Below are 25,561 nucleotides of genomic sequence, written 5' to 3' on the forward strand. Positions count from 1 at the left end.
AATATTAATGAAATCAAATAATGGCTAGGAAATCTGACAGAGGAAAGAAAACGTGTCGAGCTCCCACTTTTCCTCTGCATTATGTTATTGGTAGACGAGCACACACAGCACCAAACCCCACTGCTTCTCTGACAGAGAATATGAGTGTGTAAGAGTATGTGAGAGTGTGTGGGAGGGATCACACCAGCAACTGAAGGGCCTACTTCGAGAGATTTCCCCCTTGAAATTGCCGTAGCAACTGCCCTACTTTCCAGCCATTTTGGGGGCAACCAGCGCACCTATCTAGCGCCCACACCCTCCCCATCCCCCTCTCACACATCCACCAACTAAAAACATCCTTGCCCTGTGTGGGGTTGAGAGCCTCTCCACTAACACTCCTGTTAGAATAACACACTCGCTCCTAAATGCACACGGTGATTGAATAAGAAGTGCCTGTGTTTAGTTTCATATTCAGCTTGTTGGATCATTAGCAAGGGTGCTTGAGGCTAACTACAATTTAGCATAGGACTTACAGTATAATCCAAAACTATGTACATGTGAATTGAATAATGGCACAGCAGTACAAGTAGAGAATAGCACAGTGAGGCTGGTTTGAAACCAGAGCTTATTCCACAACTTCTGTTATCAAACCCGGGACAAAGTGTACCAATCATCGTTGTACTACAGGAGTACTACATAAGGCACTCCAACGCCATTAGGTCTAATAGACACTGGCAGCCAGAGGACAATATGGAGCCATGTCTCCATAACGTCACAACTTGACACAGTGCACGTCAATTAGTCTTGGATTTCAACAAAAACAGCTGGATCTTAATCTTGATCTACTGTTCTTTCTCCCTATAAACTCTTCTGGACTGGGTGGAGAGATCAGAAACAGATGAGCACCAAAGTTTGAAAAAATGTATCTCTTATTATCATGGAGATATAGACCACTGAGTTGGAACTGTCTCAAAAACAGGTACAATTGGTGAAGCAGGGTATCACTGCACACAGTACAAGATATTCCATCATTTCAATGCTATTACGTGTCTCAGGTACTGTAGTTTCTAATAATATCCACTGGAGAGCAGTGTTGCTTTTCAGATATTCTCGTTTTTGGCTCCCGAGGGCACAGATCCAAATTGGTCACACCCATTTAAAGATCTGCAGCTGTGTTGGACTTTCCTCATCAAATGTTCCTAACACTGAAGAGAATACATAGACAAATAAAATTAGCTTGAATCGGATTTCCAAACTTTTGATTTATTGCAGAATACATTGTAGCTGTTGTTTCCAATATTAGTGATAAAACACATTTGACTGGTTACAGACACTTCACTGGCAAAATGTAAAAGCATTATATAGTCTGTTTCCTGCCTTCCTGTTATTTATGTGTGAAGGGTTGTCATACGTGTTTTTGATGTGTATCATGTACTGTATGTCATAAAACCAGCATGCCCTCGGGCTGTCATGACACCAGAAACTAATAACAACAGGTCGTCAGATATTCTTTGAAATACACCTACATTTTATTGGATGACAGTTTGGCTGTGGATACAACACATTTGAGTTAAAATGGTAAGAAGCAGGAGACTTGTAACTCAACAGTAGAAAAATCACATGTGCGTCAACCCAAAGATAAACTGAAAAATGTGTGATTTGTCAAACATTAAGTAGGAATGTCAAATTTGGCAGAATAGTGAAGTCACTTGTTCTACAACAAGCACAGAATCAAGTAGCAGTGAACTTGTATGTCCTGTAATATTGTAAAATCTAGATTAAGAGTTAAGCACTTTCTATTTTGGTATGCAGAAGCTAGCTACAATTATTCTACTTAATTGCCTATCCACCCATTCAACTCCAGATTCATAAATTACCATAGAATTCAACATATTTACTCTCTTTAGCGTGCCAGTTGTCATCTTCTTCTGCATTATAAACGACATACAATGCAAACTTTAGCTAAACATACAATTCTGACATAGCTTTGAGTATACAGTAAAGCAGCTACATACAGCATCTTGTGCATTACAATATACTGGAGGCTGCACAAAATACATGGTATTTATGAAAGTAGAAATACATTAAAGAAACAAAATTATGTATTTTTATTTCCTTCAACTTAGTAGTCATACATTGACCTCCATATAATAGTGGGGATGGGGAAGGTGCAGCTAGATTAACATGACATATAGATTAATATGATATTAGTTATTAGGATGGAGAAAGCACTTCAGGGCTTTCCATAGATTGAACAGATCTGCTCTGATAACAGTGGGTGAGATGAGTGATTGGGACATGTACAAACATTGCCTTCACAGTTAATGGTTCATTTGTCCTTGCATCTGGATTTGAAAAGGCCACACTTTTCTCCACACATGGTGGTGTAACATTATCGGCACACCTAAACCACAAACCTAAAAAAGTGTTGTTAGAAATTGTTTTCTCACCATTCGTAAAGAGTTACTCATGCAAAACGTGCATTGCAGGAGAGTGCCATAGGCAGCATCATAGATCAAAGCTTGTGCACTTTTTCACATCAACAAATCAACGGAGACCAACCTAAATTCAGAGTTTTCCGTGAAGATCTCATTTAAATGAGTTTTAAAGAAAGACCATAAACCTTCAAATAAGGTTTTCCTGCATTGTCTGCGCTGTAACTTGCAAAGCTATTAATTGTATCTTTATTTATCATTGAACAAGGTTATAGATTTTCAAAATCTTTAAATATCAAGTTGTTTTTATTTTGCTGTTTCCTTCCATCGATACTTGATTTAGGGGATAATACTTCCAGTAGCTGCAGCCTTGAAGCAGATTTAAAATGGAAGCAGAGCACAAAAATGTTTCATGGTTGTGTTAAATCGTGGTAAGGAACAACACCTTGTAATTGCAAGGTGTTATTGCTCTTGTATTACTATTGTTTGGGAGAGAAGGGCAGAGATTTGGAACTGCAGGGTGGTTGAAGGATAGTTTTGAATGGGCAATTACTGTTGTTAGAAAGAGCCAACAAATATTTACTATCGATCATTTGAATGTAGAATACAGGTTTTTCATAAACAAAACCAATTTAAAAAAATGTAATCTAAACTAAATACAAATTGACAGTTGCACAGCAAACTAAATTATTTACCCACATGGAAATATCTGTAGCACGTATGCATGAGGCTGCAGATGTAGGATCTTTATTTGAGTCAATTTGTCAAATAATCCAGCAGCAACAGGAAATTTGAATTATTATGTGGATTATAATTAATGGACATTTTTTAGTTGGGTATGATACATTTTAAGTTAGGGCAAATGAAATGTTAAAGTGGAAATTACAAACTTTAGAAGCCTTTTTAAACTTTGAATATACTACAAGTTTGCACTTCCTGCTGTGCAGGAAAATTCTCATCAACAAAAGAGGGATCAAATTAAGATCCTACATCGGTAGTGAAAGAAACGTAATTGCTCTATCATCAGCGCATGACTCTGTAGACTGCTACTGTGAACCACTAATCATACTATGGGTTAGGGAAGTTCTGTGGAAGGGGAAATCTTTGTCCTGTTTGGTTTTGTCACTGGTTTCTTGTCCATGTGTACCTGTCTTACCAATAACAATAAAAACATTTAATTAAAACATTTTTTAAAAAGGGTTTTCCCAACCCAAAGAAACTCCATGTTCCATAACAATAACCACTCATGTTTTAAGGGCAAAGGTATTCAAGTTTCTTTTTTCAATCGCAGAGCAACACACAGGCAACGTTCACTTTCACTCATTGTCGTAGAATATGCCATTCAAATTCTGCCTTGTCATGCCATGCATGTCTGGTGAGAATAATGAAATAAGGTGTCTGCGTGAAAGCACACACTCTCTGTTCTAAAGCTGCTAGAATAATAACGCAAAAAATCTGTACAATATTTAAATACTGTATTTACAGAAATAAACATATTTTCAATGTAATCTTTCCTTTTTAAGGGCCTGCAATTGTACAGAAATCTCTGGAATATGAAATATTCAAAAAGGAAATTAAGTGGCTTTTTGTCCTCCGTTGAATCATAAGCATAACAAATGAAGGCAACAACAAAGCACAAAGCACATGGCAATGGTTATATTCAAATCAGTTTGCAGGTTCAGCTAGCAGCATTGTCAACTCTGCCACTTTTCACATTCAAGGATATATATTTGGCTGTGGATCAGCGCAACCTATTAAACAGTGAGGTGGATTTTTACGTTGTTTGTGAGAAATTAATGTCTTTAGCCTGGTGTCTAAACAGGTGGTTGTTAGTCTCTCTATATTTCCAACACAGATTTGTTCGCAGTACACAATAAACCATTAAACATATATTGTTGACAGGATAGGAGACTGTCTGACTAGATTTGACCAAACATTTTTAAAGCTAATGCACCAAGTTTGTTTTCGTATGGTAATAGAACTCCTTTTTATGACATCTTGGGCCGAACCACAGGAGACGGTAGAGATAAATACAGATTCGAAAGCTACCCTGTTAAGCACGTGTCAAACGTATTCCATGGAGGGACGAGTGTCTGCGGGATTTCGCTCCACCCTTGTACTTGATTGATTAATCAAGGTCACTAGTTAGTAAGGAACTCCCCTCACCTGGTTATCTAGGTCTTAATTGAAAGGAAAAACCGAAAACCTGCACACACTCGGCCCTCCGTGGAATGAGTTTGACACCCCTGCTGTAACGTTTTACTGTTGAAAACGGATCAAATGGAGTGTTTTTGTTGGAGAACCACTGCCTTCCCTCGTCATCTCAGGTGGTCTCCAACCATGACTCACAACTCTGGTCTGATGAGTAGGTTAAATATCTGAATGCTAGTGTATATAACTGCATGTTCATGGAAGCCCCAGGGGTTTGGTTTTAAATGTCTTAATAATCATAGGAGTTATGAAAAGACGGTCCCATGAGCCAGGGTTGAAGAGGACACTGAGGTTTGTGCAGCATTGTGTCATAGCATGATGTTGTCGCTGTAAGAGGACTACTACAGTATCCACTACAGTATCCATCTACCATGACCTAAAACAGCTACAGCACACAACTACAGATAACACACAATGAACCTGAAACAAGGCTGCATGTATCAGTAGCAATATCTGCAAGTCTGTGTAAATCTCTAGAGCAGAGCACATCAATATAGCCTGCATTTAAGACTAGACACAGTACATACACAGATGGTAGAAAACCTGAGAGCTTGTTTGTTTCTGACCAAGGAGTTAGTTAAAGCAGAAACAAACTAGCACTTATCATGCTACAGGGAATTTGAACAGGCCTAAATATCAATATACTGCTACAGTATTCTAGCCACTGTCCTCTGGTTCATTGTGTACTGTGTTGCTGGAGATTTCACTTCCTATGACCTTTTGACCCTCTGGTTCTGTCACCCTATTTACTGAGCGAGGAAATCGATGCTAGCCTTGACAGTACGCGAGGTGGCCACGTCCACCGCCATGGCCCGGATCTCCGTGTCCCCGAACTGCATGTGTGTCTGGATCTCACGGCGTGCGGCGCTGGTTTCCGTACCAGTCACATCCAGCCGCAGCGTGCCACACTTCCTCACGCCCGGCTCGCTAATGAAGCCCACTCCCTCCTTCTCCGAGCAGTAGATGTGGATGATGATGACCTGCTGGCTGGGCTTGGCGGGCGTGTAGCTGCGCTTCACCGTCTCACCCAGGGCCACGGACTGGTCGCACACAATGAAGGTGTCGAAGACATCGGTGCACCAGCGCGTGCCGTCCTTCACCAGCATCTTGTCAGGTGGGTGCTTGCCCTCTACGTAGCGGTTGAGGACGCCCACGCCGTAGGTGAGGGGCGAGCGGCGCACCTTGATGACGCTGGGGTCCAGGCCAAAGAGGACGGCCCCCTTGAGGATGGTGAGGCCCACGTCGTGGGGGATGATGATGCGACTGCGGCCATGCAGCATGTTCTGCACCGCCTGCTGCAGCAGCGGCGACTCAGCGAAGCCGCCCACCAGGAACAGGAACTTGATGTCACACACCTCCGGCTTATCAAAGAGGTCGGCTGAAAGGAAGATAGTTATTATTCAACAGGAGTTCTACTCTACAGTATGTGAAGTAAAATGTAAATTTTCTGCAGGCATTAGCAGATGTGTTATGCCATTAGCAACTCCATTAAAAACCTCTTCAACAAACAAGTTGTTTACTCTAGGAATTCAGTAATGTGACCCACTTCTTACTCTCTGTCCAAAACCACTGCATGCATTATTGTAGTAGGTTGGTTTATTCTAGGTGGGAGAATTGGGAAGACTGCTCAATGTACAGTGAGAGGAAGACTTAGGGGTACAGTGTGCACTCCCCAAATGACTCTTTGGGATCTCAACTCCCTTGAGCTTGGAATGGGATGGGCATGCTTTCAATTAAGCCTGGGTGGGAAGCTCACATACTGTATGGAGATGATCCAAACTGAAAACAGAATCATGCTTTATTCATCTAGGTCAGTGGAGATAATGTCTCTTTTTCAAGACAGCAGCAGGACCAATAGATTAGATTAGCATTAGATAGGCTGCAGTATTTCTAAACCTTAGATTTGCGAGTTACAAGGAAATATTGGGAACCTCAGCCATTTTGAAACCTCAGCTCATAAAAATGGATGACTGACACCATTTCCACACTGAGTCTTTCACTCACGCTGATTTGCCTTTCAGGTTTCAACCCTTGCAGGCAAACACATTGACAGCTTCCTACTGTATAATCATCACAGGCTACATCTCTCAGACACTACAGTACAGTCGTGGCCAAAGGTTTTGAGAATGACACAAATATTAATTTCCACAAAGTTTGCTGCTTCAGGGTCTTTAGATATTTTTGTCAGATGTAATTATACTTCAGTATTCCATAGTAACAAGCATTTCATAAGTGTCAAAGGCTTTTATTGACAATTACATGAGGTTGATGCAAAGAGTCACTATTTGCAGTGTTGACCCTTCTTTTTCAAGACCTCTGCAATCCGCCCTGACATGCTGTCAATTCACTTCTGGGCCACATCCTGACTGATGGCATTCCATTCTTGCATAATCAAGTTTGTCAGAATTTGTGGGGTTTTGTTTGCCCACCCGCCTCTTGAGGATTGACCACACGTTCTCAATGGGATTAATGTCTGGCGAGTTTCCTGGCCATGGACCCAAAATATTGTGATGTTTTGTTCCCCGAGCCACTTAGTTGTCACTTTTGCCTTATGGCAAGGTGCTCCATCATGCTGGAAAAGGCACTGTTGGTCACTAAATTGTTCCTGGATGGTTGGAAGAAGTTGCTCTCAGAGGATGTGTTGGTACCATTCTTTATTCATGGCTTTGTTCTTAGGCAAAATTGTGAGTGAGCCCCACTCCCTTGGCTGAGAAGCAACCCCACACATGAATGGTCTTAGGATGCTTTACTGTTGGCATGACACAGGACTGATGGTAGCGCTCACCTTGTCTTCTCCGGACAAGCTTTTTTCCGGATGCCCCAAACAATCAGAAAGGGGATTCATCAGAGAAAATTACTTTACTCCAGTCCTCAGCAGTCCAATCCCTGTACCTTTTGCAGAATATGTGTCTGTCCCCAATGTTTTTCCTGGAGAGAAGTGGCTTCTTTGCTGCCCTTCTTGACACCAGGCCATCCTCCAAAAGTCGTCGCCTCAACGTGCGTGCAGATGCACTCACACCTGCCTGCTGCCATTCCTAGGCAAGCTCTGTACTGGTGGTGCCCCGATCCCGCAGCTGAATCAACTTTAGGAGACGGTTCTGGCGCTTTCTGGACTGTCTTGGGCGCCCTGAAGCCTTCATCACAACAATTGAACCGCTCTCCTTGAAGTTCTTGATGATCCGATAAATTGTTGATTTAGGTGCAATCTTATTGGCAGCAATATCCTTGCCTGTGAAGCCCTTTTTGTGCAAAGCAATGATAATGGCACGTGTTTCCTTGCAGGTAACCATGGTTGGCAGAGGAAAAACAATGATTCCAAGCACCACCCTCCTTTTGAAGCTTCCAGTCTGTTATTCGAACTCAATCAGCACGACAGAGTGATCTCCAGCCTTGTGCTCGTCAACACTCATATCTGTGTTAACGAGAGAATCACTGACATGATGTCAGCTGGTCCTTTTGTAGCAGGGCTGAAATGCAGTGGAAATGTTTTTTTGGGGATTCAGTTCATTTGCATGGCAAAGAGGGACTTTGCAATTAAATGCGATTCATCTGATCACTCTTCATAACATTCTGGAGTATATACAAATTGCCATCATACAAACGGAGGCAGCAGACTTTGTGAAAATTAATATTTGTGTCATTCTCAAAACTTTTGGCCACGACTGTATATGTAGTCCCTCAGTGTTGAACAAAAATGGGGTTTGTATTAGTAAGAGCTGCTACTCACTGAGGTGCTGAATGATGTGGTCTATTGTGGGCTTGAAGAGGGCATTCATGGCATCAGGGTTCATTCTCAGCATGCCCTGGGAGGACCACTTCACAAAATCCACACTGCAGAGACAAGAGAGGAGAGATAAGCATGCCATTATTGACCCTGCTCTGATTACCAGTAGATTGGTAGGCTACTGTAAAAGCACTGATACAATGCACCATGAACCAGTCTTCCTTCTCTGTCAGTACAGTATGTGACCTATGATGTCTTTAGGAAACAAAACCTTTTTTACAGTCCCCTGAATGGATGTACGGAAATCACTGTGTCTTCCTCTACGTTTTACCTCTTGTGCTTGGTATATTATCTATATGGAGATTTAACACAGTGAGCTCTCTATGGAATATATTGGTGACCCGTTTCATGAGGCTGGGCATATGTCACATGTCCCTACTACACAGGAGAGACATTTGAACATATGTGTCCTTGCTTACTGAGGCTTTTATGAAAGATATGTTAGCCAAGGAGAAAAGTGTTGCTACTGCTCTCAACAACATTGCTGCCCTGAATTTCAGTGTGAAAAGGTTGTGTTGGACTACTTTCTGTACACCGTCAGTGTGAACCGGAATGACTTGACACAACAGGCCAAACAACCGTTCATCCATGTATATGGGAAAGAGTCAGCTATTATACGTTTCTAATTTAGTCAGAAAGTCGTTTTAATTGGAAGTTAAAGCATACTGTTAGCTAGCTAGCCAACGTTAGTTTGCTGGCTCGCTGTGTTGTAATATTAGTTCTAGCTCAAGATAACCCTTTGCATTGCTAGTTATAGCCTACTGTTTAGCACATAGCCCCGTCCATCTCCAGATTCCCATATGAGGCCAAGGCTTAAGAGGGTGTGAACGATGCTGAAGGGGTGTCGACAAAGACGAGCTCCCAAGTAGGAAAACATTCAAGGGCCATTTTCTCAGTGTATGATATACCATGCTGTGGTGGCTCTGAGTATCTTCTTTTATCCAGTGTGAAAAAACACAATTTAAAATGTTGCTAAATAAGACCCAAAATGAGCTGGTGGGTTACATTTATGTCTGTAGGAGAACAATTGATAAGTGGTGTCTGCCTCAATACAGTAGCTCACGTGAGTTTCTTTCATGAGACGAGTGTTTTTTTAAATGTATATATGTACTGTATACTCCTTCCCCTCACTCTGCTCTTGTTGTAACATTTTATTTAAACTATATTTAACTAGGCAAGTCAGATAAGAACATATTCTTATTTACGACGGCCTACCCCAGCCAAACCGTAACCTGGATGACGCTGGGCCAATTGTGCACCGCCCTATGGGACTCCCAATCATGGCTGGTTGTGATACAGCCTGGAATAGAACCAGGGTCTGTAGTGACACCTCTCGCACTGAGATGCAGTGCCTTAGACGGCTGGGCCACTCGGGAACCCATATAACATATCTTATAGGAGTGTCTAGAACCCATCTGGTATCGTTTGAGTATTCTCCCAGGTGTTTGTGAGTTTGTGTGCTTGCCAGTGCACACATACACACACTCTTTCACACAAAGGCTTCTCCAGCAGATTGAGACAGACTAAATGATTTACAGTTATGACTGTGAGTCAAGAGGGCCCACAGGCCCACTGGAGGCTCAGGTTTCGGGGAATCTGAATGTCTTTAAGGGTCCCATGATTTTAATAAGAGATGAAAAACTGTACGCATGCAAGACACGACTGTTAACACCCAGACTACAGAGCGGTATCAAAGTGAGATACTAGTCTAGTGTATGTACAATACAGTAGCTGACTAAGTATTCTCACTTAGGTTCATTCAGTTCAAATTATTTCAGCCAAGACACAAGTCGGAAATGCTTTCTTCCTGCCTACACACTGTAGTATTGACAGTAGTAGTTTTACCCAAATTAATGTTTGGTGCAGTATTGTGCACTTGAATTCATAAAAAATGACTGAATAACATTAAAATAAAGCTTGCTTACATAAAGACCCTGTATCACTCTGATATCACTCTCTAGTCTGGCTGAGTATAAAGAACCCTGCTGTCTCTTAATGAGCTGACTGAGGTAGTGGGGGGTGAATTCTGAATTCCCTGGTATATAATGGAAAATATATTGTAATATGTCGCAAGTTGGTCATTACATGTTTCTGTAATAAAAATTAAATCTGTGCAGAGGAAGCTTGTGTGTATTCACATGGATACATACACCAAGTAAACATGCACTGAGTGTACAAAGCATCACTTCCTAATAGTGAGTTTCCTCCTAAGAATGAGCTTAAAAATCATTCTTTAACCTGTCTCCTCCCCTTTATCTACACTGAGTTTATTTTTTAGTTCATTTTTACAGGGACAGTGCACATTAATAAACGTTTCTGTAAAAGTACCGGTGTATCCAACCGGCTAATTTTCCACCGCAATCCCTGGGCAGGTTATTAAAAACAATTACAATAACAATACAGACAAACAATGAGCAGTGAGCACATGCAGAGCAACATTAGAACAAGCAACACGTAGCACACAGACAGAGGAACCTAACACGAAAAGCAACAAAACAAAATATATAAAATCTCACAAGCTACAGACAACATGGAAAGCGACAATACACAGTTAGGGATTATGTTCACAAGTCTGATTGGCCTTTAGCCATGTCTTCAAGTTTTTTTGTGAAGGTGCGATAGGTGGTGCAGTTGTGTGTCTGATGGAAGTGTGTTGCCGACATGGGAAGCTCTCACAGAGAAAGCAGATTGACTAAAGGTGCTCTTCCTTAACGGAACTATTCAGTCACCTCTCATGGCAGACCTTGTGGATCTGCTGCCATGGGTTTGGGTTTTCTGTTTAACAAAAGTACTAAGTGGAGGGAGAGCCAGGCCATTTAGGATCTTGAATACGAGACATGCGTGGGTGTATTCCACAAGATTCTCCCAACTCAGGAGCTCATGCTTTCTGAGGATGTAACAGTGATGATGACTATTGGGCTTCCTATCAAGCACTTTGAGAGTCTGTTTGCAGACAGACTGAATGGGTTTTAATGTTGTACAGCAAGCTTGGGTCCAACTGGTCAAGTAGTATGTTAAGTGGGGGAGAAGTACAGTTTTGCTAACTCTGTAATCAAAACATTTCATAGGAATTGGAAATTAGCTTGGTTGAATATGGTTATTTGAGTTACCTTTTTCACCTGCTTCCGGCTGTTGAAGTGGATTTAGCACATGACATCAGTCTATGTCATGGAAAGAGCAGGTGTTCCTATTTTTTGTACCCTCAGTGTATATTACATCTGACAGCTAGGACATATCATTCAGACACATGCTTGGGTAATAGGGTATTCACTCAATAGGGAGTTGATTGAGCTCTAGACTTTCAGTGTGCGCGGTATCCTGTACCAGTCCTCTAACCCTTCTCCCTAATCACACACACACTCACTTGCTCTTGCGCAGGGCGTGTTCCACACTGTGACCTCTGAACTTCTTGTAGTAGTCAATGAAGGAGAAGGGCAGGTTGATGTTCAGGGGGTTGGTCCTGTCCGGGGCCGCCGCCCGTTTCCTGGACTCAAACGCGATCATCAGATCCACCCAGGCAGCCGGCCGCTTAATCTTAAACTGGTCGATGAAGTCGGGCCCGAAGATCTTACACAGGAGCTTCTCAAACTCATAGTCAATACCAATGGAGCCATAAGGACCGCCTGAGAAGGCGAAAATGAGTGTCGGTCAATAACAGCTCAAATGACTCAAGAGTCCATAGAACTCAGAGTTGGTTGCATGGACCCTGATTAAGCCTACCGCTACACTTCTGCTATGAAAGTATTTTTTAGTCTAGGGCTCCAAGCATCCACCCCACAATGCAATATAACAGCCAGAATAATGTGATTGTTGTTGTGTTGAGGACACTGCCTAGATCCATCTCAGTGTAACATGCATACAGCAAGAGCTGCTATATGAGCATTGAGCAGTCTCTGTACCTGAGGCCTTATAGAGCTCTTTGAGATGTCCCTCGGGGAGCTGTATCTGATGGACCGTGAGGTCAACCGTTCCACCACCACAGTCAACCACCACATAGCGGTCACCTGGCGACACAGAGCGAGAGAAATGTCATTGGAGGACAAGGGGCAGAAGACTATAGCGGGAGCCAATAGCACCTCTGAAGCATGACTTCTAACATTTTCCTCTAAAATCAGCTTCTGTTTTTGGGACACACTCAGAGGATGTTGAACACGAGTAGTCATGATACTGTCAAGCCCTAAAATCCCAAGTGGGTAGTAGCGACCTAGATACAGTGTAGCTACTATACTGTATCAGGGGCATGGCGGAGGGAGATAGAGGACAAACCAATTTCTATACTGGATTACAGTCCTTTCATACAGTGAATAACTTATATTATCACCATGCTCACACTGTCACAGTGGTCAGTAATCACTACGTGGTCATTTAAACCAGTGATTCCCAACATTTTTTGCTTACTGTAGCACCAACTGAATTTTGCTCTGCCTGGAGTACCCCTGAAGTACCCCTTCATGTGCATTTTACCAGTAAACATATGGTCTCATAAGTCTTTTCAAGTACCCCCTGTGGATTGGCCAAGTACCCCCAGGTGTCCAAGTACCCCTGGTTGGGAACCACTGATGTAAACAACCATATGATCCCTGACATGTCAACATCCAGCCAAACCTACAGGAAGCATTTGATTAGTAGAGAAAAGTAACCGATTAGACCGTAAAAGCATGAGGTTATAAGCAAAAACTAGAAAGACATTAAGTAGAGAAGATCCTCCCACTCAATAAGCATGTCGTTGTTTTTTAGGGTAGTGAATAACCAGCACAATGCATGATCAGCAGTATAAGAAACAGCAAGAGCAAATAATGTAGAGAGAGGAAGGAGGGAGAGAGAAACCGAAGCGTAAAAGAGAGAAAGAGACTCTACCTTCTTCCAGCTCCGACCAAAGCTCCCCTATGACATTTTCCACCAAAAAGGTGCGGCTCTGTCGTTTGCTCCGGACAGGCTCCTTGGCTGGTTATTGACAGAGAGAGAATGACCGAGTGTGAGAAGGGTGAAAGCGCTTCGGTGAAGCTGTGTGGGTCATACAATGTAAGTCAAGCAACAGGATGATAGGGTTACATGATGTCTAGATGTGAAGTCAGCGATAGAACTCTAGACTATGGCTTCACCGCAGGTACCCATCTCAGAGATTCTGGGTTGACAGTTTCTAGTGTTTCAATTCATGTACTCATATTGAAACTGTGCTTTATCAGTGTGCCGCTGATGAAATAGTATTCCTACACAGGGAAAAATGTGTTAGTTGCAAAGGGATGAAAAAACAAGGACATTTTACACTCAATGTTCAAAACTGGAGAATGCTCTTATGATCAGTACTTATGGGCTAATGATGGGATTAATCACATACGGACCTTGTAATCACTGGCTGAAAACACAAAGAGACAGTAGTAGTAGCATGACCACACAGTTGGGAAGCACAAAGAGGAAAGAGGAATTTTCTACTCCTATTAGCTCTCAGGAAGGCGTGAGAGTGGGGTCGATCTATGGCACCATTACCTCTTCCATCAACATGTCAAAACACAGACAACAAAATGAAGAAATAAACTTCCAGGAACGCTGTGAGAATGTTGTGAGTTAGCGATGGTGGAAGCTGCTCGAGTAGAGGGGCAGCCATTATGGGAAAGTTCATGTAAGGTGGAAACAGCAGCAGCTGGACAGAGACTACACTTCTCTTCCAACACAAAAAGAGTTGTAACATCCTGTTGGAAACCCCAGCATTAGACTTGGGGATATTGACTTGTGCCCTCTTTTTTCCCCCCGACCTCTCTCTGACCTCTGCATTGCTACTGGAGGCAAGGCGCTAGGCCTACAAACAATCTGACTATTCATCATAGGGTTTATTTCAAACCAACTTAATATTCCAGAATTATTATTAGTAAAGGATATATTCATTGGATGGCGCTACATTGACCTCACTAGTTCTGAAATCCTGTATGTAGCCTTGGGACACATTGAGCACCATTTTGGACAACAATCTAAGCATTTTACAGGAATGTAGAGATATACAGGAAACATACAAACTCTGCTAGTCTTACAGTATGTGTTCATAAGCTGACCAGACACAGCCTGAAACAGGCCATTACAGAGTCTATAAAGGACAAACATAGGAACCCATCTGCTCCAAAGAGACACCAATAGCCTTCAGCTGTGTTACAGCATGTGGTTAGAGCGTTGTAAACCATGACGGAGGCAGTGACCATTCCATCAATGCAATGATCTTCATCCAAGAACCGCAAGGCAACAAGTGCCCAGCTAAAGAGCGAATACTGTTTTCTTATTGTTGCACTGAGTATTCAGAATCAACAATAATTGTCTATACAGTACAGTAAATCATCTCTCATTTCAGTTCTTATTAAAGACAGTATACCATGTACACTGTTGTCTTACAGCGTTTCCTCTACTGAATGTGTGGGTGAATCCTATTGAATTCAAACTAAAGCTGCAGTACTACTATAACAAGTGAATCACATTCAGGGAATATGTTAAGACAGATGGTAGAAATGATATGTTTGTCATAAAATACTTTGCATTCAAGGACTGGAGCATATAGTTTTGAATTGACACCTAGGATAAATGTCAACCTCTCACCATGGTCACAGACAACTGGAAGAATGGATTCAATCAGGGGCGTCATGAACCCCAAACATGTAGCTGTCTGTATCCTCCTGACTGGAGGTTATTTTTCTTTTTTAAAGGACAGGTGGTTATTTTCTTCCCTGCATCTCTGCTAAAAATCTGGGTAAAGGATTGTGAGTCTTATTCAGTACGTTTCGTAATTGCTTGCTTTTTTTTGTGTGCATGCCAGCTAAGACTCGATGGATAGCCTGAAATGTAGTAGTTATGAGGTTGAGAGACTGGGAATGTATCCAGGCTAAAAGACAACTTCATAAATTTGCTAGGTGGTTAGTAGTATTACAGAGAAAGAAAAAAAAAGAAGAAAATAATATTGTTCATTTTTAAACAGGACAACTCTGAGGGGGCACGTGCCCCTGTGACGTCAATTAAACCAACATAGAGGTGTAATACACATTCTCCCTGCCGATGAGCTGTTGAACTAAAAGAAAGGGGAGATGAATAATTGCCATGCATGCAAGTGAATGCTACTGTGAGTGGCATTCAGTCATATCCCCAGTCAATAGCGTAGAGAGATAGGACTGAAGGTCACCAAGCTTCTAAATCTCTGGTTTAGATCATCTGTGGAGAACAAAAACTCTTTCCCGAAACAAAAAAGAGTGATGAGTGAGAGAGAGGAAAGGCTTGAGGGAGTCATTTGCTATTGCTGATTCGCATGCTGTCAAATTAGATTGGATGTCATTGGATAATATGGACCAGTTCTAAGGTGGCATTATTTACTGTTTTAATGACCTTCTGTACAATCAGATATCAGTATATTTGCCATGTTACATCCTGAATACAAAAAGTAATTGAAATACACAGTACATAGGCCAATTTTCCCATAGTATTCCATGGAATTTTAGGAAAAATAAGCAAAGGCAAATAGACAGGGAGTGTGACTATTAGAAATTTGCCCATGCACTTTTAGTGTCTGAATATGACAATAAAAGTGATGTTAGGGCTGAGGATATTGTCACATACATGTTTTCCATTGAAATGAAATGTATGTTTACGATTAATTAAAGGCACTGGTTGTTTGACTATTAGCATAAACTTACAATGCCACAATAAAAAAAAACTACAATATCACTGTAGTAATCTGTGACCTGACAGCAGTGGAAAGATGGTTCTCCCCTGCCAACCAGTTATCCAGACTGAACTCAACAGATTTAACACTTTTGGAATTATAAGCATGCTTGTCAACCAATAACCAATCTATAGTTCAATATTCATTTGAGAGGCACATACTGTATGAAATCGGCACATGGGGATGCAAAATGTTATTATGGTACATTATTGGGATGTTCAATGTGATGCTCATATTGTTATTGGCCTGTGGGGTCGCAGGGTGGCATTTACCCTGGGTCATCCCTGCCCCCACGTTCTCATTGGGGCTGAAACCATTCTGGGTGGTCTTGGTACCAATGTCGATCATCTGGTGGAGGCGGAGCTTGCGGCAATAGATGGAGGCTGCCTCAGGCTCAAGGGCGATGATCAGCTGCTCTGGGGTGTCACGGGGAACCAGACCAGCCTAGAGGAAAGCAGAGCACAGACAGGAAATACAGGAAATCTGCTTTTTCCTTAACAGGATCCCAATAAAACTAGCATTGTGAATAACTGTCCTAGTAAGTTGCTGTGGTCAACCCTCATTGCTAAGTATTCAGGGTATGCTAAGGATTCAAGATACCTCCAAATAGGAAGTAAGACAATATGGCCATCAGTACTCAAATAATTAATTTTGTAAAAGCAAATCTACTGTCTACATACACTTATACAATACTGTGTAAATACCATCTATAGCTGGAACCATTTAACACAACCATAACTAATATAACACAACCATAACTAATATAAAACAATCTAGTTCACTACTAAATGATAAATAGCTTTTAGGAAAGTATGGGGATCTGGGCAAGCCACAGATTTGAACAGGAAAATACTCAGTGATAAATCATACGATCCTAACATAAAAGGAATTTCCAAAAGCTATTACATTTCCTCAAGCAACCACTGATTTTGCAGCATTCGACCATTAGAGACAAATGAGACCTATCGATTAACAGAACAATGGAGACCTATCGATCAACAGAACAATGGAGACCTATCGATCAACAGAACAATGGAGACCTATCGATCAACAGAACAATGGAGACCTATCGATCAACAGAACAATGGAGACCTATCGATCAACAGAACAATGGAGACCTATCGATCAACAGAACAATGGAGACCTATCGATCAACAGAACAATGGAGACCTATCGATCAACAGAACAATGGAGACCTATCGATCAACAGAACAATGGAGACCTATCGATCAACAGAACAATGGAGACATATCGATCAACAGAACAATGGAGACCTATCGATCAACAGAATAATGGAGACCTATCGATCAACAGAACAATGGAGACCTATCTATCAACAGAACAATGGAGACCCATCGATCAACAGAACAATGGAGACCCATCGATCAACAGAACAATGGAGACCCATCGATCAACAGAACAATGGAGACCCATCGATCAACAGAACAATGGAGACCCATCGATCAAAAGAACAATGGAGACCCATCGATCAAAAGAACAATGGAGACCCATCGATCAACAGAACAATGGAGACCCATCGATCAACAGAACAATGGAGACCCATCGATCAACAGAACAATGGAGACCCATCGATCAACAGAACAATGGAGACCTATCGATCAACAGAACAATGGAGACCTATCGATCAACAGAACAATGGAGACCCATCGATCAACAGAACAATGGAGACCCATCGATCAACAGAACAATGGAGACCTATCGATCAACAGAACAATGGAGACCTATCGATCAACAGAACAATGGAGACCTATCGATCAACAGAACAATTGAGACCCGTCGATCAACAGAACAATGGAGACCTATCGATCAACAGAACAATGGAGACCTGTCGATCAACAGAACAATGGAGACCCGTCAATCAACTGAATGGAGACCCATCGATCAACAGAACAATGGAGACCCATCGATCAACAGAACAATGGTGACCTATCGATCAACAGAACAATGGAGACCTATCGATCAACAGAACAATGGAGACCCATCAATCAACAGAACAATGGAGACCTATCGATCAACAGAACAATGGAGACCTATCGATCAACAGAACAATGGAGACCTATCGATCAACAGAACAATGGAGACCTATCGATCAACAGAACAATGGAGACCTATCGATCAACAGAAAAATGGAGACCTGTCGATCAACAGAACAATGGAGACCCGTCAATCAACTGAATGGAGACCCATCGATCAACAGAACAATGGAGACCCATCGATCAACAGAACAATGGTGACCTATCGATCAACAGAACAATGGAGACCTATCGATCAACAGAACAATGGAGACCCATCAATCAACAGAACAATGGAGACCTATCGATCAACAGAACAATGGAGACCTATCGATCAACAGAACAATGGAGACCTATCGATCAACAGAACAATGGAGACCTATCGATCAACAGAACAATGGAGACCTATCGATCAACAGAACAATGGAGACCTATCGATTAACAGAACAATGGAGACCTATCGATTAACAGAACAATGGAGACCCATCGATCAACAGAACAATGGAGACCTATCGATCAACAGAACAATGGAGACCTATCGATCAACAGAACAATGGAGACCTATCGATCAACAGAACAATGGAGACCTATCGATCAACAGAACAATGGAGACCTATCGATTAACAGAACAATGGAGACCCATCGATCAACAGAACAATGGAGACCTATCGATCAACAGAACAATGGAGACCTATCGATCAACAGAACAATGGATACCCATCAATCAACATAACAATGGAGACCTATCGATCAACAGAACAATGGAGACCTATCGATCAACAGAACAATGGAGACCTATCGATTAACAGAACAATGGAGACCTATCGATTAACAGAACAATGGAGACCTATCGATCAACAGAACAATGGAAACCAATCAATGAACACATTCTGTGCATGCTGGTTTGTGTTTCTATCCACAATACATACAGAAAAAGACAGACTACGTATAAAATCTGAGCATTGCATCACATCCCTCCGCTCTGTGAGATCTGCATGTTGTGGTGAAGGAGCGGAGGAGAGGGAGGAGGAAAGTTGAAGAGGGAGGAGCGGGTAAGGGAGAGGTGTGCCTGCTTCCCCCAGTGCCAATAATAAATTATAAAGCCAGAGGATGCTGAGTCACTGCAGATACGCAGCCTCCCCCACCACCACTGCCATCCCCCCGAACATCCTCCCCCTCTTACTGTACCTCAATCCCCACTGCAGATATCAAGTGGTCAAGCCATCTAAAAAGCCTCTCTCCTTTCCATCTCACATCTCTCCTTCGCCATCTCCCTCTTTCTCTCCCTCCTCCCTCTCTCTCCCCCTCCCTTCTCCCTCTCTCTCCCCCCTCCCTTCTCCCTCCTTCTTCCCCCTCCCTTCTCCCTGTCTCTCCCCTCCCTTCTCCCTCTCTCTCTCTCTCTCTCCCTCCCTCCTCTCTCTCTCTCTCCCCCTCCCTCTCCCTCTCCCCCTCCCTCTCCCTCTCTCTCTCCCCCCTCCCTTCTCCCTCTCTCTCCCCAGCCCATCTTCTTTGTTCACTGCAGAGGGGAGGGTGGTGTCTCTATCTGGTGCTGCAGCCTCAGACAGACTGACACACCCATTCCACTGGGCTCAGACGTCATTTCAATGTCTAGTTCTGATTTACATTTGCACACTAACGTGAATTCAATGTGAAATCAACAAAACATGTCACCATGTCATTGGATTTAGGTTAGAAGTTGGGTTAAAAAAAATACCAAATTCATTTAGCAGATGCTCTTATCCAGTGAGTGCATACATTTTCCCTTACGTTGATGACTTTTTGCAAATCCAATCAGTTTTCCAAGTTGTTTTAATGTCATCAAGTATAATTTTTGTTGTTGAAATGACGTGGAAACAGTTTTTGACCGGTGGGATTTGACATTCTCCCATGTACTATACCGTCCCCGTCCCTCTGCACACACCTATTCCTCCAGGCCTCTGCCCTGACATTCCTCTACAGTCTACAGAGAGTACCACACTTATACCACCATGTGCTCATCATACAGCTCTGCAGCTCCCTCCCACCACTCTTCTCCTCTGGGGGACACAAACAACCCTGCTTGTGTCACTACGCTGTGATGCTGTGAGCTGGCATGTCTGTATCGAGGAATAGTATACACTGGAGTTTCACTATACTGTCTAATGATCTGTAGTACCAAGCTATTTGTCCTAATATTTATTCTCACAGTCTATTGAGAATTCTCACAATAGCCACTTCATTCTCTTCCTCTATTCTCATCCTCAGTATGCACCTGCTATCCCTTGTCCCACTGTCCTATCCTCATATTATCTCTCTCTCTTGGGACGACTCATAGTGATGAAGTAATCCCTTTCCCTGTTGGCTCCCTCCAGCTCTCCTCCCTCTCCTCTACCGCAGTCATGGACCAGTCTGTCTGCCCCCATGCAGGAGAGAGGGAGGAGGGTGGTCTGCCCCCATGCAGGAGAGAGGGAGGAGGGTGGTCTGCCCCCATGCAGGAGAGAGGGAGGAGTGTGGTCTGTCCCCATACAGGAGAGAGAGGAGGGTGGTCTGTCCCCATGCAGGAGAGAGGGAGGAGGGTGGTCTGCCCCCATGCAGGAGAGAGGGAGGAGGGTGGTCTGCCCCCATGCCATGCAGGAGAGAGGGAGGAGGGTGGTCTGTCCCCATGCAGGAGAGAGGGAGGAGGGTGGTCTGCCCCCATGCAGGAGAGAGGGAGGAGGGTGGTCTGTCCCCATGCAGGAGAGAGGGAGGAGGGTGGTCTGTCCCCATACAGGAGAGAGAGAGGAGGGTGGTCTGTCCCCATGCAGGAGAGAGGGAGGAGGGTGGTCTGTCCCCATGCAGGAGAGAGGGAGGAGGGTGGTCTGCCCCATGCAGGAGAGAGGGAGGAGGGTGGTCTGTCCCCATGCAGGAGAGAGGGAGGAGGGTGGCCTGTCCCCATGCAGGAGAGAGAGGGGAGGGTGATCTGTCCCCATGCAGGAGAGAGAGGGGAGGGTGGTCTGTCCCCATGCAGGAGAGAGGGAGGAGGGTGGTCTGCCCCCATGCAGGAGAGAGGGAGGAGGGTGGTCTGCCCCCATGCAGGAGAGAGGGAGGAGGGTGGTCTGCCCCCATGCAGGAGAGAGTGAGGAGGGTGGTCTGCCCCCATGCAGGAGAGAGGGAGGAGGGTGGTCTGCCCCCATGCAGGAGAGAGGGAGGAGGGTGGTCTGTCCCCATGCAGGAGAGAGGGAGGAGGGTGGTCTGCCCCCATGCAGGAGAGAGGGAGGAGGGTGGTCTGCCCCCATGCAGGAGAGAGGGAGGAGGGTGGTCTGCCCCCATGCAGGAGAGAGTGAGGAGGGTGGTCTGCCCCCATGCAGGAGAGAGTGAGGAGGGTGGTCTGCCCCCATGCAGGAGAGAGTGAGGAGGGTGGTCTGCCACTGCAGCCCCAGAGCAGTCCCCCACCTCTCTCCTATCTGCAATACATCACAGCAGCGGCAAAGCTAATCATGCCCCGTCATCACTTTCTCTCCCAAGTACCTGCAGTACCTTTGTCAAACGACAGATGGCTTTCCTGTTAAGAGCTAGTGGTGAGACTATGCGGGAGCATCATTTACCCTGAGGGGTATAGATGGTTTGATCTGCAACAACATTGTCGTTTGAAATGTTGAGAGCAGAATACGGCAGACAGACAATTTTGTCGAATTAAATATTTGACTGTGTGTCTGTGTGTGTATATGCATGAGCGTACGTGCCTCTCTGTGTGATTGCATGCGAGTGAACATGGGCGTGTGTTGATTGACAGGGGCCCACCCACCTTGTAGGCTGCCTCCCTCATGAACTGCTTGGCTGGCATTTTCCAGATGGCTGGCACTGTGATGACCCATCTGATGTTTGTGTTGTCAAACTCTGCACCCGCCTGGTCACTTAACTCCTGCACGGGATCACATTAAACATGATATCTGTTTTGCCTGACACATCATAACATCAGCACTATCACTGAGTATTAAGAGCTATTTCTAATTCATAACAGATACATGTATTCAATATACACTGAGTGTACAAAACATGAGCTAAGCTATGATCCCTTATTGATGTCACTTGTTAAATCAGCTTCAATCAGTGTAGATGAAGGGGAGGAGACAGGTTAAAGAAGTATGTTTAAGCCTTGAGACAATTGAGACATGGTGTATGTGTACCATTCAGAGGGTGAATGGGTAAGACTAAATATTGAATTTCCTTTGAACGAGGTATGGTAGTAGGTGCCAGGTGTCAAGAACTGCAACACTGCTGGGTTTCTCACACTCAACAGTTTCCCTTGTGCATCAAGACTGGTCCACCACCCAAAGTACATACAGCCAACTTGACACAACTGTGGGAAGCATTGGAATCAACATGGGCCAGCATCACTGTGGAACACTTTCGACACATTGTAGAGTCCATGCCCTGATTAATTGAGGCTGTTCTGAGGGCAAAAGTGGGTGCAACTCAATATTAGGAAGGTGTTCCTAATGTTTTGTACACTCAGTGTATTGTTTTGCATAAAAGATATACCGTGCAGTAGAACCTGTTAATACTTTACCTTAAGTGCTTGTTCCTTGAAGAACGCCAGAGCATATGCAAAAATATCAATAGCTTTTACTCGCTTCCCATTGGCTGCATGGAGTTCTGTGTCTATGGAGAGATTCTGATTGGGAGAAAGAAACGATGACAGAGAAAACAAAAGTTCCATGTTATCGTAATATTTGAATTGAAACACCAAACAGACATCTACTGATAAACACTAAGACAGATTGAGCCAACATACTTGAATAGCCTTATCCAAATCATGTCCATTCATAATTCTATGGTGAAATATGTGCAATAACACCAGCCTGAGCCAACAGTTACTGGCTGTGTTACCTCCTAGTTTGCAGAGAACACAGAACTTCAAGAGCTTGCTGCAAAGTCATCTCAGGGCAGCCAAGCTGCCAGCCCTGCACAAGGGCAGACAGTAATAAGGGAATTGTGTGTGTGTGTGTGTATGTGTATGTGTATGTGTGTGTGTGTGTGTGTGTGTGTGTGTGTGTGTGTGTGTGTGTGTGTGTGTGTGTGTGTGTGTGTGTGTGTGTGTGTGTGTGTGTGTGTGTGTGTGTGCATGTATGTCTTTACCGCAGTGGTGTGGAGTTTCATTTTGAACTTCTCCAGGTAGAGCCAGTGTTTGGACTCGGTTGGATCCAGGTCATGGTAAAAGTCACGTGCTGCGTAGCCAAAACTATGGAACTTCCTGTCCGGGGTCAGGAGGATGGTGGTAGGCGTCTTCTGATTGGATACTCCGGGGTCGCCGCCCTCCCAGCGTCTAGGAAAGACCACAAAACATTTAAACCAATGAACAACTGAGTTATGGCAGCTAATTTATCTTTTTTTTTACAAAGAGCATATTTCGGCATCTTGTGCTTTATTAGGGGGCCATTCTCCAATTTGGTTGTGGGTGGGCCTCTATCTTTAATCTATTTACTTTTTATCTTAGTTTCATCTTTAATCTGTTGAAACCACCAGACAGTTCCCCACAGCGCATTTTCTCTATTTGTGTCAAATGGCTCAATATGTCTGAATAAGGCAGAATGCATTTAAAAGCATTAATGTATCCTGTCGACATTACAACCTGAACAAAAATGTCTGCAGACAACAGACACATCTAAGGTCAATCAAACAAACTAAAGTAGTGTGTCCTCATCAGTCCCTCGTTGTCAGTCATTAACGGCTTCCTGAACCTCAAGTTAAATCAAATCCAATGTTATTAGTCACATGCTTCATAAACAACAGGTGTGGACGAACAGTGAAATCCTTACTTACAGGCCCTTCCCAACAATGCAGAGAGAAAGAAAAGAGAGAAATAATACAAAAGCAATAACACATAGTAATACAATTAATAATAAATACACATTGAGTAGTGATGACTTGACTATATACACGGGATACCAGTGCTGAGTCGAGGGGTACGAGGTAATTGAGGTAGATATGTACATATAACTGGAAATAAAGTGACGAGGCAACAGGATAGATAATAAACAGTAGCAGATAGTTAAATAGTTAACCAAAAAGCTACCCGGACTAACTATTTATCAGTCTTATGGCTTGCAGGTAGAAGCTGTTCAGGGTCCTTTTGGTTCCAGACTTGGTGCTGTGTGGTATGACAGGAAGCTCAGCCTCAGTTATGTACTGGGCCATACACACTACCCTCTGTAGTGCCTTATGCCAAGCAGTTGCCATACCAAGCGGTGATGCAGCCAGTCAAGATGCTCTCAATGGTGCAGCTGTATACTTTTTTGAGGATCTGAGAGCCCATGCCAAATCTTTACAGAATCCTGAATGGGAAGAGGTGTTATCGTGCCCTCTTCACGATTGTGTTGGTGTGTGTGGACCATGATAGATCCTTAGTGATGTGAACACAGAGGAACTTGAATCTCTCAACCCGCTCCACTACAGCCCTGTCAATGTGGATGGGGGTGTGCTCGGTCCTCAGTTTCCTGTAGTCCACGATCAGCTCCTTTGCCTTGCTGACATTGAGGGAGAGGTTGTTGTCCTGGCACGACACTGCCAGGTCCCCTGAGGGGCCCCCGTATTGAGGGTCAGCGTGACAGATGTGTTGTTGTCTACTCTCACCACCTGGGTGCGGTCGGTCAAGAAGTCCAGGATCCAGTTGCAGAAGGAGGTGTTGAGTCCCAGGGTCCTTAGCTTAGTAATGAGCTTAGTTAGAGTGATGAGTTGAACACTGAGCTGTAGTCAATGAACAGCATTCTCACATAGGTGTTCCTCTTGTCCAGGTGGGAGAGGGCAGTGTGGAGTGCAATAGAGATTGCATCGTCTGTGGATCTGTTGGGGGGGTATGCCATTTGGAGTGGGTCCAGGGTGTCTGGGATGATGGTGTTGATGTGAGCCATGACTAGCCATTCAAAGCATTTCATGGCTACAAATGTGAGTGCTACGGGGTGATAGTCATATTGACAGGTTACCTTGGCGTTCTTGGGCACAGGGACAATGATGGTCTACTTGAAACGTAGGTATTACAGACTGGGTCAGGGAGAGGTTGAAATGTCAGGGAAGACACTTGCCAGCTGGTCAGCGCATGCTCGGAGTACGCGTCCTGGTAATCCGTCTGGTCCTGCGGCCTTGTGAATATTAATCTGTTTAAAGGTTTTATTCACATCAGCTACAGAGTGCGTGATCACAAAGTTGTCTGGAACAGCTGGTGCGCTCATGCATGATTCAGTGTTGTTTACCCTGAAGCAAGCATAGAAGGCATTTAGCTCATCTGGTAGGGTCACGTCACTGGGCAGCTTGCGTGTGGGTTTCCCTTTGTAATCCATGACAGTTTTCAAGCCCTGCCACATCCGACGAGCTTCCAATCAGATTTAGTAGGGTTCAGGCTTAGTCCTCTATTGATGCTTTGCCTGTATGATGGATCATCAGAGGTCATAGTGGATTTCTTATAAACGTA

General features: G+C 43.7%; 1 protein-coding gene across 1 annotated transcript in view; it reads right to left on the reverse strand.

Annotated features, from left to right (window-relative positions):
* Positions 1 to 1,221: 1,221 nt before the first annotated feature.
* LOC118369650 (heat shock 70 kDa protein 12A-like) overlaps positions 1,222 to 25,561 on the reverse strand; it is a 52,832-nt gene continuing 28,492 nt past the window's right edge. The window contains exons 4-12 of the mRNA XM_052498496.1: positions 23,233 to 23,419; positions 22,664 to 22,768; positions 21,899 to 22,015; positions 16,375 to 16,546; positions 13,267 to 13,353; positions 12,309 to 12,413; positions 11,774 to 12,032; positions 8,353 to 8,456; positions 1,222 to 6,003 (exon numbers count right to left, since the gene is read on the reverse strand). Coding sequence (XP_052354456.1) covers positions 5,372 to 6,003; positions 8,353 to 8,456; positions 11,774 to 12,032; positions 12,309 to 12,413; positions 13,267 to 13,353; positions 16,375 to 16,546; positions 21,899 to 22,015; positions 22,664 to 22,768; positions 23,233 to 23,419 — 1,768 coding nt within the window. The 3' untranslated portion in view covers positions 1,222 to 5,371. The remainder of the gene's footprint in view (positions 6,004 to 8,352; positions 8,457 to 11,773; positions 12,033 to 12,308; positions 12,414 to 13,266; positions 13,354 to 16,374; positions 16,547 to 21,898; positions 22,016 to 22,663; positions 22,769 to 23,232; positions 23,420 to 25,561) is intronic.

The sequence above is a fragment of the Oncorhynchus keta genome, chromosome 36 (assembly GCF_023373465.1).
Source record: "Oncorhynchus keta strain PuntledgeMale-10-30-2019 chromosome 36, Oket_V2, whole genome shotgun sequence".
NCBI lineage: Eukaryota > Metazoa > Chordata > Actinopteri > Salmoniformes > Salmonidae > Oncorhynchus > Oncorhynchus keta.